At 33.8% G+C, this 13,275-nt stretch overlaps 2 protein-coding genes across 2 annotated transcripts; both read right to left on the reverse strand.

The window, feature by feature from the left end:
• Positions 1–2,339: 2,339 nt before the first annotated feature.
• Positions 2,340–5,122, reverse strand: LOC146956237 (GDSL-like Lipase/Acylhydrolase superfamily protein). Its single transcript, XM_085727793.1, has 5 exons — positions 4,801–5,122; positions 3,881–4,011; positions 3,412–3,654; positions 2,946–3,198; positions 2,340–2,698 (listed from the first exon to the last, which is right to left on the reverse strand). Exons 1-5 carry the CDS (start codon positions 5,048–5,050, stop codon positions 2,466–2,468), a joined length of 1,110 nt encoding a protein of 369 aa, XP_085583919.1. The 5' UTR covers positions 5,051–5,122; the 3' UTR covers positions 2,340–2,465.
• A 6,582-nt stretch (positions 5,123–11,704) lies between these two features.
• On the reverse strand, positions 11,705–13,043 carry LOC146956238 (uncharacterized). Its single transcript, XM_085727783.1, has one exon. The coding sequence runs from the start codon at positions 12,959–12,961 to the stop codon at positions 11,795–11,797; it is 1,167 nt and encodes a 388-aa protein (XP_085583909.1). The 5' UTR covers positions 12,962–13,043; the 3' UTR covers positions 11,705–11,794.
• Positions 13,044–13,275: the final 232 nt, after the last annotated feature.

The following is a 13,275-nucleotide window of genomic DNA, read 5'->3' on the forward strand; positions in this document are numbered from 1 at the left end:
AATGTGGTTTGATGTGGCTGGAGGAGAAGAAGATGCTGAAACAACCAAATTTGATTGTTGTAACATGGATACAAGTTGAGCTAATTGTTCTTGAGAAAAACTAGCAGAAGAAGAGCTTGCAGATGCACCCAAACCAGAAGAAGACATTGCACCAGTTTCAGAGTCTTCTTGAGAAACAGCATTCACTCTTGGTGAAGATTTGTTGTTGACATTAGGGTAACCATGTTTCAGATAGCAAAAATCCACAGTATGATTTGTACGATTACAGAAAGTACAAAGTCTAGAAGGTTTATTGGATAGAAAACCTTTACCACGTCCTTGAGGCTTTCTATTGGAGTTGTCAACAGCATTGATTTGTATTGAAGTGTCTTCAGTTACACTCAAAGAAGTAAGAGCAGCATGATTACTCTCTTCCTGAACAACTAAAGAGTAGACTTTGTTCAATGAAGGAAGAGGATCAAGGAGAAGAATTTGAGTTCTCACAATGGAGAAATGATCATTCAACCCTGTAAGAAACTGCATGATCTGGTCCTCATTTCTGTGAACCTTAGCAACTCTAGATGCAGCACAACGACAAGGATGAATACATGAACAATTAGGAATAGGTCTATGTGAAGACAATTCTTCCCACAACGTCTTCATTTCAGTAAAATAATCCAAAACAGATTTTGATCCTTGTTTCAAGTTGTTGATATTAGAGCGCAAATTTGCAATGCGAATACGATCAATTTTAGAGAACCTTTCCTTTAGATCAAGCCAAACCTCAATTGCAGAATTGCAAAAAACGATAGTTTGAGCAATTGATTCAGAAACAGAGTTGATAAGCCATGATTGCACCAAATGATTGCACCGTTCCCATGCTGCACGATTCAAATCATCTTCGTCAGGCATAGGGATGGATCCATTGATGAATCCAAGCTTGTTCTTTGTGCCCAAAGAACGTTCAACAGTGCGACTCCAAGCAATATAGTTAGAACCATTGAGTTTTGGAGTAATAGCAAGAGAATTAGGACCTTCACTAGGATGAACAAAGTACACTGATTCAGTATCAGGTGAATTGTTCCGTGGCGCCATGGATGAAGCTCAAAATTCAGAAGAACAGAGTAGAACAAGATCTGAAATTGATGTTGAAGAAATTCAACAAAAATCAAATGTGATTGAAGAAATTCAATCAAACCGAGAAAAAACGAGATCAAGAAAGAAGAATCAAGGTGTGAAATCAAGAATATTCACACACAAACAACGAGAAATTGATCTAAGAAAGAAGATCAATGAAGAACAGAGCACAGCGGAAAAACGGTTACAAAACCGTTATGGATCGTAACAAACTCTTTCTCTTGTGAAAGAGCTCTTGATACCATATTAGGAAACACAATGAAATGAATAGAAATGATTCTTATTGATGAAATGAGAGCTTACAACATGTTTATATAGTAAAATCTGGGCACATTCTAAGCTACCATGCACTAGCTTTATGTAAGTAAAACCCTAGGGCACAGTTACTTGCGCAGCAAGTAACAGCTCTCTAAGTGATATTATCATCAGATATATCACTATGTAATAGTTTGGGTGGCAAAACAAAAACCAAAATCCAAACCGAACCGCATGGGTGAGTGAAAAATTGGCTTGAGCACATTCAAACTAAACATTGTTTTTTGTGATTTTCAATGTAAGTTGGTTCGGTTTTCACACCTCTACAACATATATACTTTATATTTGTAAAACCAAATATCTTAATAGAACTATATAATACATTTTTTTTAAACTATACAATAATACTATTATCTTTATAATTTCTACTAAATTTATCTTAAATGTATAATAACTTATATGTCGAATAGCTAAAATATACACTCTTTTTATTTGAGATGTACTTTTTTGTGTGTGTAAATTCATTTACAAATTAATTTAAAACTATTTTTTTATGGGTCATGCTAACCGGTGCCCCCGGGGCACGGGTTAAACATACAAAAAAGGAAATTTTTACCATAAAAGGAAGCTTTGTTGACTTATTTATGAATTAATTAAACAATTTTCAATGCAATAATTAACCTATAATTTCCCTTTTTAGTATCCTTAACCAGTGCCCCGGTGGCACTGGTTAGCATTTTCCTTTTTTTATTAATATTTTCTAAATATGTTAATTTCCGATGCATGACACGGAAATCATACTAATTGCTTAGGTAAACTGTGATATTTTTAATCAAAACTCTTGAACTTTGTTATGTATTCCTAATTAAGATTTTATGGTATCACAACAATTCCACTAATTTCATTATTAGTAACAATATCATATTAGTTTTTTTTTTTTTTTTTTTTACCATTACCAGACAGAAAAGTCGAATGGATTCAAGACACATATGATGAAAAACATGATCCATACATTCATCAATAAAATAAAAATACAATGACATTCTCGCATCTTGTATGCAAGAGTCACAAAATAAATAATTGAAGGCCTTTTATTAGACGTTGGAGTCCATAGCTATGATGGTGCTGAGGTTCATAGGGCTCATAAAATCAGAGGTTCCATTAAAGATGTCTTGAACGATAAATCTCAAGGCACGTTCAGTTGGATGAAAAGGGTCCCAAAAGGCATAGAGATCACGATTAGGGCATATGTTTGACAAGGCAGTGCATAGTCCCACGCCATTGAAACGTCCTTGACCACAACAAGCTACCTTTGATGTAACAAAACCTGCTCACACCAACAATTAAAGATTAGTTGATAATCAATGTAACTAGAAACATTGAAGGAAAAAAAAATAGAAGAAGCTATTTGATTAAATATCATCACATGTGTCGGCATCGTCAAGGTGTCAAACATTAACATTAACCGACACCAAGTGTCATTGCTACAAATAATAAAACTAAATTAAGTAGCAAAGAAAGTTTTAAAAACAAGGAATAGAGAAAGAGTGAAATTAGGTAAACGTTGATGATACCGAAGTTTTGAGGATTGGTGATTAAATTCATGTTCATTTGATAAGCATTGGCAACAATAAACACATCACATCCCAGTTGGGAGTTGAGGTCTTTGGTCATTTGAAGCAAAAGCTGGTTGAAAAATTGAGCAGCTTGTTGTATCTCATTTACACACTCTCCATTTATGCTCCTTGTAGCAAGTTGAGCAGGAATACAACCCAATGGGCCAACTCCAGTCACAAGCACCCTTCTAGCTCCCAAGTCAAACAACCTCTGCATTACAATTTACATACCATTTAGGCTCTGTTCGGTAAAAAGTATCAGCAATAACTAATAAATTAGCTTATAGTAAATAAATTTATTAAATTCGTAAGCTATAAGCTCAAAATTTTGTCCACAAATGAAAACATTATAAGTTGGCATTAAAATTGGATGCATTAAGCCATTAATCTTGAGATGAAAGAAGGTAAAGAAAGAGAGAATCACCATAAGAATATTTCGATACTGAGAGACAAGATAGGTGCAGTATTGTGGCACGGTGAATTGACGAGACCTAGCTGAAAATGGAGTGAGAAAATAGTTGTTGACAAAATCATTACCACCAAGTGTTATAAGTACCAAAGCTCCATTAACAATTCTATTTGCCTCCTCAGCCCCTACTTCTCCACTCAATCTTTGTTTGTATTGCTCAAACAACGAAAACTGTTGAAACATTCTTAATATTCCCACCTGCATATAATTGTAATCCTAATTAATATTTTATTTTTTTGAGAAATATTCTAATGAATATATGACTTTAATAGTTAGAATGAAAGTCAAACATTTTCTCTTTGCATACCAAATTTGTTTAGAATTAACGTTTCATGTTAATCCCTTCAATGCTACTAGTAGTTGGTTAGATTAGTGTACTTATAGTAAGAGAATTGAAACATGTGTAGTAAGTTAATGAATTTACAAATTGAATGCCGGTGTCATTAAGGATTCCAATCCCAGCTGAAGCAAAATTGGCTCCAACCAATAGTCTTTGTCCGGTCAATTGAGGACTCAAATATGGTAACGTGGGTTCAGATAATCCAATATGCTGGCCTACAACATTCATTATTCAACCATAATGTTTCATATGTCAGAATTTATTCAAGTGTACTACAAAATAAACAATAAAAAAAAACATGTACTCTATCTAATTATACATAGAAGTAAAAAATCGTCTCATAAGTGTAGCTCAGTTGGTAGTTACTGAGGATAATTTGTGAAAAAAAAAGTAAAAAATCAAATGTATTTGGATCTAATATATTAAATCAAATTTATTTGATTTTTTTTTTGTTTATATTTAAGATCTTAGAAATATAATATAATATATGTAATGTATAAGAACTACCATGAATTTGACATAATCATGTTGTGCCACACACCGTAGGGTTTTCAAGTTTACCAAATTTATTTCTGAATAACATTTTTTGAAATTGAAATATAAAAATGTGAATTTTATTCTAAGGTATTTATAAAATTAAAGATGTTTGGTTAACATTATAATATTCCAACATTAAAAATATGTATTATAATATGTAATTACATATGAATTTATTCTCATGTTCGTGGGAACTTTATTCACACCCTTTTCTTTGAGAAAATTTTTCTATTCTCAGAAACATTTTATACCTATAAATAAAATTTAGTAAACTTCTAACAAACATAGGCATGCATGTTTCTATCATTATATTCCTAGAAATCTATGAATATAACTTAAAACAAACGCATCAATCAATTTTAACAAAATCACAACGCTACCATGTTTTAGCCAAAATCATTGTCATTCAAAACATACATTGTACTCTAGAAGAACTAACTAAAGATGAAGAAGGTGAAGCTACTTACCAATAAGGTCAGGGAGGTTGACACCATTGGAGAAGCGGCCGGTGGGACGACGACCAGGATAATCGATGCCATAAGGAGGAGAGTCGGCACGAGCCGTGGTTAGCAAATAATTATTGTTGCCACTGTCAACAAGTGAGTCACCAAAAACAAAGAAAGCACGAGATGCAGCTTGAACTCTCATTGTCACAACCAAGCTTATGATGGTGACCAACACCAGAGGGAGAGTGAGAACCAATCTCATGTTAGTCATAATGATGAGATGAGAATTTGTTGAGAGTGAACACTCTTTTCTGTTTTGTGAATTCTACTAGGATTGTGATGTGATAGTGGGTTTATATAAGTCTCTGATATTCATATTCTCTATTTTTACTTTTACCTGTATTAACTAAAGTAAGGAATGTGAAAATGATTGATTGCTAACTTGCTGTGTTTTGGTTAAAATTCGTTAAAAATGAATGTTATTTTTGGTTTACAATGTCAGCTAGTGTGTAATGAAAATTATCAAATTAATTAAATTGATATTTGATCACTATATATTTGGAAACTATGCTTCTATTCAAATATGGTACGAAATTATTGTTCATTCAATTTAAGGACTAATTTATGATGGTGACCAACACACTCTGCTGTCAAATTATGATACGAAATTATTGGTTTACAATGTCAGCTAGTAATAGTATATGAGTATTTCAAAATTTAAGAAAGTTGATTAAAGTACAAGTCAACAGGGTAGTTGATATAGAGCAGAAAATTTCATAAAGTCATACAGTTACATTTTTTCCCCATTAGGTAATATCATTGAATGACTGTATCCACTATATAATGTTTGGTTACATTACATTAATTTTGTGCCCACTTTTACTTCTGATATATACTGCTTCTCTCCTGATCATAAGCAATTTTTAGAGAAAGAAATTGTCACTAATCGTAAGACTCATTTCAAATTATTAGATATATCTATTATTTTGTTTTAAATATATCTTAATTAGTTCTACTAATTAATTTGTCTTGGAGATAAAAAATTCATATATTAAAAAAAGTAGTTGCATCAATAATTTTGTAAAAAGAATGTGTTAATTAAGGTGATTTGAGGGAGGAACATAGAAATTAGCGTGATAGGAGTTCATGTTCAACTACCTAACTTTTTTTTATTTTTTTTATTTTTTGAGTTAATGAACCAAATTAAGCCAAAAATAAGCAACAAAAAACGACACCATTAAGCCAAAAATTAAAGTTCACAATCAAATTATAGGTAAATACATTATACATGTTTGTTTCATGGTTGTAAACATCATTTCAATGAAAATGGAAGTTACAAAGAAGGATTCTTATATTTGGTATAAAGTTAGGAAATTAATTTCCGAGTATAAAGTATTAGAAATAAAATAACTTCCCATTTATTATGTTTTTATTCTCAAGAAAATGGATGGGAATAAAATATTCCAGCGAAGGAGGGGATAAAACTTAGGTAACCACCTAATAACTACCTATATTTCCCATGTTTACAAATAATCCTAGGAGTGTAATAAATATTAACCAAACACCGATTAAGATTTCACTTCTTCCTACTTAAAAAAAAAGATTTCACTTCTTAATTCTCAAGAACATTATTCTTGGGTATAAATTTCTCATCTAAGAAACAAACGCCCACATCTTAAAGGTTGTGTGCTCCTCGGGTAAAGATCATGTGAAAATCCTTTAACTTTAGACTTAATTCAATACCACTGTCAATGTTTAATCGGATGTCGTTAACCGAACATCACACAAACATACATTGCTTTTAAATTGACCAAATACATATCAACCAAATTGCATATCCTAGATGAGTATATACACAAAACATCCCTACAATTTTCAACCCTTTGGACCAACGGTGAGACTGATCTATGTTTTGTGTTTAGGTCCCGACATAAAATAAATCTCTTCACTCCCCTAAAAGAGTGCATTCTGCGGATTAAACTGTTTTTTGAAGGAACCTGCGGATTAAACTCTTGTTTTTTAACCACAACCTCAATGATGGTCGACCAACATTCATCGGCTACTACTTTTATCTGCTCTTAAAAGCATGCACGAGCAGTCTCCATATAAAGACACTTTCAACTAAATCGTACGATCGACACTTATGCAATTTTCAAATAAGTTTATTTTCACATGGAAGATGCTGATTAAATTGCATCACTACAGCCTGAAATATTTATCCATAAGTGTGTCACATTTTTTTTTTTTTGAGAGGCCATAAGTGTGTCACATATCGATTGGTAACTACTTGTTTTTTATTTTAATCATTCAGCCGTTAACATGTAACTCGTGCCACAGTATACATCCAAGACATGACACACTTACTACATTGACTACTAAAGAGGGTCGTTTCCCGAGTTTTAAAGATCTTAGACATAATATGAGAAAAAAAAACTTTACATAATATATTATAAAAAAATTAGCTCATTGTTGTGATTTTATCATGTGTTCATTTCGATTTTTTTTCTTCGCTTTTTACTACTAAAAAAGAACAACAAAACAAAAAAAGATGAGTGGGTTAAATGATCCTAAATGCGTCTCATCGGTTTCAAGATCATGAATGTGTCTCGCATGATTTTGCAATCCTTTTAATCCGTTCAAGAAAGTTGACATTACTATAATGATATAATTTAATTTTTTTTCGAACCTTTGAAAGACAAGATTAAGATTAATTTCTCTAGTACACCCATTTTTAACTAAAATATCATTTTTTTTGTAATAAAATTATCCCAATTTCATGGATAATAGATATGACCAATATTTTTAATATTAGCGAGGCACATTATTAGGAACAAAAAGCTCAAAAAAATATCACCAATTTCTTCGATAATAATTTTTTTGGCACATTATTAAGAACAACCAAATTTTTTGATATGGAGGGTGTATATAGAAATCTTTGTGATATATGAGGGTGTATATATAGCAAATCACGCCAAAAACATTAACATACTTCAACCCAGCCTATTGTCATGTCAATGTTTGGGTTCTTTCACTGAACTTTGCGATATACAGCCCCCAAAAACCAAATATTTCTGTATACACCCCCAACATAATTTTTTTGGGCCCCTTACCGGCATGGGCCCTAGGCCGTCGCACCCCGGCCTATGCCTAAGGTCGGCCCTGCTACTAAAATTGATCTTAATTGACTGAAGTAGAATTGATGATTTATTGTCTTGTAGATATAGTTCAGTTGATAGAGACATTGCAATATGTAAAAGCTCATGTTTGAACCTTGAATTCTTCATTTATTTACTTTAAATAACGGATTTCTAACCATTATAGTGTTTGATAAATAAAATAGTGGAGTTTATATTACCCTCCCTCGTGAAAATAATTTTAGTTGGAGACTTGGTTCGTTCAAATCACATATTTAAAAGGTGATTCAATCTCGTAAAAAATTAGAAGTCTCACCGTCAAATTGAATATTAGTCTCAACGGATAGTTTAAGGCACTTATTAGGGAATCAATGACCATGATGTAAAAAAAAGAAAAATTTATTTTATGTCGATGTCGATTAATTAAGAGGTAATGAAAGAACTCTAGAGGTAATTAAAGACTAGGAGTCCCGTGAGCATAGCTCAGTTGGTAGGACAATGCATTATTATATGCATGGGCCGGGGTTCGAACCCCGGACACCCCACTTATTCACCTTATAAGGTGAATTCTAGCCACTAGGCTACCTGACAACAAAAAAAAAACTAGGATTACCTTTTGGGTTTTGTTGGATATGGTGCCCATGTCTTGCTTTAATAAAATTTGTTGTTTTTAAAATAAAAAAAAATCCATATGGTCGATATTTTATAATGAATTATTTTCAAGTCAATTTTAAATTAAGAAAAATTCTTTGGTACTTTAGCGTTACATTGAATATTTGATTGTTGTAAGGGGAAATAATTCAAAATTTAAAAGTTTCTCCTAAATCTTGGAGTTATGTTGTGAATTGTAAATGACCACATCTAAAAAAAACGAGTTGCTCGTTAAGATGAGGTTGAACTCCTTGTTGTCTTCAACCTTCTTGTCAGAATCTTCTCAATCGTTGTCATCTCCATAGTGAAGTCCACCTTGAGAGCTATGACTTTCGCATGAGCACAAACTTCATCAAAGCGAACGACGAAGTCAACTGCAACTTTCACCTTAAAGTTATGGTAATCCTTCACTAACTCGGCATTGATTTTCGTTAGCGCGTCAATTTCTACTTGTATAGAAGCCTTGTCAACTTCAATATTCTTGAACGCCAACATCAACAACAACTTTGGCCGCCTTTTTACAAGATTTTTGGTAAACCTTTAGGAGCTTCGTCAAATCATTATTGGACTTTTTTGCAATGGATTTCTCGTTCTTCAACTTCTCAACCTCAGACTTCAAGTCCCTGATCATCTAGCCGACATCATCGACTCATCAAATACTCCGCTAGTTTGTTCTGTGATTTTATTATTCCGTTTGTTCAGATGATGTTTTTGTGTTTATTTTGTTGTTCGATATAAGATTGGGTGATTTAGACTTGTACTTATTTTTGCATTGGTTGCGTGTTTGTGACTCAAAACCCGAAAGGGTCTTGTTCTGTTAACCCGAAAGGGTTTGGTTACTAATGTATTAGAATTATCCCTCAATCCGAGTTCTTACGTGTTTGTTTGAATTGTGTTTGGTGGCCTGACTTCTTTAACTCTAAGACCATCTACAATGGTTAAACAACATTTTTTGTTTAAACATCCACTTTTTCACTTCCCAACACTCCACATCATTTTCTCTCTCTTCCACCTAAACATTAAACAAACATTCACAAATAACCATCTCCAATGGTTAAACAACATTAAACAATCTACCCCACCAACACTCTACCCCACCACTTTTTTAATTCATATTCTTATTTAATTTTATTATTTAATTTTATATTTTTATATTTTTAATTACATAAAAATAAAAATATCAATTATAATTAAATTAAAATAATATACACTTAACGATTATAATTAAACAAAATTTATTTAAATATTTAATTATTTTCTTAATTTGAAATGCAATACAAGAAACTAAGCACGCGGCACACAAATAACTTAAAATGCTAAACAATAAACTAAGCACACAACACACAAATAACGTAATTAGTACGATACAAATTATCTTCAATTCCTAAACATTCCAAACTTTGCCCATATGTGCTTTACTAGATCTGCTTGCAATTGATGATGAACATTTGAATCACGCAACTCGGATCTAGCACGTACATGATTTGCAAAAGCAGGTAACACCTCGGTCGAGTATGGTGGTGGTTGCGGTGTACTAGATCCACTTTCCTCAGATTGCTCAAAATCGGTCCAGCGTTGAGAATATGTATCCCGTTCATCCTCAACAATCATATTATGTAATATGATGCATGTCCTCATGATGATACCTAAATCGCCTATGTCCCACAAGCGAGCTGGTTCACGGATGATTTTAAATCGAGCTTGAAGAACTCCAAATGCACGTTCGATGTCCTTCCGATATGCCTCTTGATATTTTGCAAATAACTTATCGGGTTCACTTTGAGGAAGTCTAATGGATTTGACAAAAGTTGGATAAGAAGGGTAGATACCGTCAGCTAGATAGTATGTCATATTATAGGGACGTTGATTCACGAAGAAACTCACACTTGGAGCCTTTCCCTGTTCCACATTATCAAACACTGGCGACCGATCTAGAACGTTTATATCGTTCAACGTTCCCGGACATCCAAAAAAGGCATGCCAGATCCATAGATCATGAGATGCAACTGCTTCAAGAATGACTGTGGTGGTTCCCTTATCCCCCCTAGTAAATTGACCTTCCCATGCTTTAGGACAATTTTTCCACTCCCAGTGCATGCAGTCAATACTCCCGATCATCCCTGGGAACCCCCGCATTTCACTAACATGTAGTATTCTTTGCAGATCATCTTCGGTTGGTACTCTCAGGTACTCTTGCTCGTACAATCGTATGATTCCTTGACAGAATCTACGTAAGCACTCCAATGCTGTAGAACCTCCAATTTTGATATATTCATCGATCGCATCTGCTGCCACACCATATGCTAACATTCGCATTGCTGTGGTACATTTTGCTAAGGGAGATATACCTTCTTTATAGGCTGCATCAAATCGTTGGGTGAAGTAGTCATCACTACTTGAAAGGTCCTCAACGATTCGAAGGAAAACATGTTTTTGCATCCTGTACCGACGACGAAACATTGCATCGTCATATGTAGGCTCATTGGCAAAGTAGTCCTCAATTAGTCTTTCGTTTGCCGCTGCATGATCTCTATTGATATATTTTCTTCTACGAGATGCATTCTTTTCCTTTTCCTCTGCATTTTTTCGACGCTGAATAAATTGGTTGACCATAAAAGTGTCTTCATTATAACGGTTTTGTGTGTAGGCTTCCATATCATCAAAAGGATCCATTGATAGTTTTTTTGAAAGATTGGAAGTGGAATGAGATTTGTGATATAGGAAGTAGATTGAGATTTGTGATATAGGAAGTAGATATGAATGAGATTTGTGATATTGGAAGTAGATTGAGATTTGTGATATAGGAAGTAGATATGAATGAGATTTGTGATATTGGAAGTAGGTATGAGTCTCTATATATAAGCATATTGTGTGGATGACATTCTCACGAATAGTAGGTGAAATAGTTAGTGAGATTTGTGTGGTGGATATATTAAAGCAAACAGTGTGGATAATTATTAAAGCAAACATTGAGATAGTATGGGAAATAAAGTCACGGATAATTATTACAGTAGGGACTAGACAACACTGACAATTTTTAAAGCAAACAGTGTGGACTAGACAACACTGATAATTATTAAAGAAAACATTGAGGACTACACAACACTGATAATTATTAAAGCATACATTGGGGACTAGACTAGACAACACTAATAATTATTAAAGCACACACTCGGGACTAGACAACAATGACAATTTTGACCGAATACAAACAAATTTTTCCAACAAATTCAAAACAGCTGTCGCTTCAACATTTCCAACAAATTTTTCTTTTCGTCATCGAGATGCTCTTCGTCTCTTAACTTTAGATACATTTCCATTCTCTTTAGTTGGTTTTTCTCCTTCTTCACCAAGGTTAACTCTTTCATTTGTTCAATCTCAGTCTCCCTGATTTGTTTGAATTGAACCCACTCTTTTGCCACCTCCTCCACGCCACCGTCCTTGCTTTTCTTTTTAGCCTTTTTTTTAGCTGCCTCCCTACCCATTGGACGAGCAGTAGATCCTACAGAGTTTGAGCCAGATGCATCACCGTCGTGAGATCTCTTAGATCCACTACTTCCTGAGCCAATATTTCCTCCTACTTGACTCAGATAACGTGGTTGATCACGGAGAGCTTGCCATTCTTCCATCAAAATAAATTTATTAGTCCCTCCACATGCATATAATTCCTGCGCTTTTCTCAAAACATCATTTTCCGACCAACCGCTTCCTTGCAAACGCTTAGCGCTTTCATAAGCACCAATCCATTTATTTATTTTGCTGCTCATATAATTAAAACGGTTTCGGCATGCAATATGATCGCGTGGTTCATCAAATGAGCAATACTCATTACAAGAATCAGCAACAAGATTCCAAAATGTTGAACCTCTCTGATTTTTGCCAACAATACTGTCTGTTCCATATTTAATCCACGCACTGATTAACACCAAATTTTGTTGCGTGGTCCATCCTGGTTGCTGGCTTTTCTTGCTCTTAGGAGTTGAATCTTCTGGATCAGGAGTGACTTGATTAGCAGCTGCCATGCCACCAGGAGTTATTTGTGTTGAAAATCCTGGAAATTCAGGTGCACCAACACTCTGAACATTTTCAGTCCCCATTGGCATATAACCAAACGAGGGTCTTTGAGATGAAAATCCCGGGGGTGTTTGAGATGAATATCCCATCATAGATCCATATGGAGTATAGTTTTGAGCAGAGGATGACGGGTTCATATATTGAGTATAGTTTTGAGCAGAGGATGTCGGGTTGAAACTTGATGGAAAACCATAGTTAGGCATGTTTTGAGGAGGATGGTTGAAAAATTGATGATTTTGATTTTGAAAATTGTTGGGATTTTGGTAGCCATGTGGGTAACTAGAAGAATTCTGGTTGTTGAAATTGTTATTATTGTTCTCCATTTCACTACAAAAATAGATAACAACTTCACTAATTTTGCTAATTGAAAGATAATAATAAGACTAATATAGTGAAAAACTTGGTTTTTTTTTCTGTGTCCAAATCAAATAAACCAAGTCTCTATTTATAGAGAAAAAAAAATCATGAATTTTGGTATTTTTTTTTTATTTTTTTAAATTAATTTTGGACGAAATAATTGAGGTGAAAGTATTAAAATGATAAGAATCCGGACAGCCAATAAAAAACTGCCACGTGTCCATTGTTATCCGTTGGAGATTCTCTCTCTTCTCCCTCCCTGCTGTCACGCGCCTATGTA

The sequence above is a fragment of the Medicago sativa genome, chromosome 1 (genome assembly GCF_051527215.1).
Source record: "Medicago sativa cultivar Bolivia chromosome 1, Bolivia_mono, whole genome shotgun sequence".
Classification (NCBI taxonomy): Eukaryota; Viridiplantae; Streptophyta; class Magnoliopsida; order Fabales; family Fabaceae; genus Medicago; species Medicago sativa.

Coding starts and splice junctions, on each gene's coding strand:
- LOC146956237 (XM_085727793.1), bottom strand. CDS start 5,050: ATGACTAACATGAGATTGGTTCTCACTCTCCCTCTGGTGTTGGTCACC. Junction 3,655..3,880: donor ATGACACCGGCATTCAATTT/GTAAATTCATTA, acceptor AATTATATGCAG/GTGGGAATATTAAGAATGTT. Junction 3,199..3,411: donor AGTATCGAAATATTCTTATG/GTGATTCTCTCT, acceptor ATTGTAATGCAG/AGGTTGTTTGACTTGGGAGC.
- LOC146956238 (XM_085727783.1), bottom strand. CDS start 12,961: ATGGAGAACAATAATAACAATTTCAACAACCAGAATTCTTCTAGTTAC.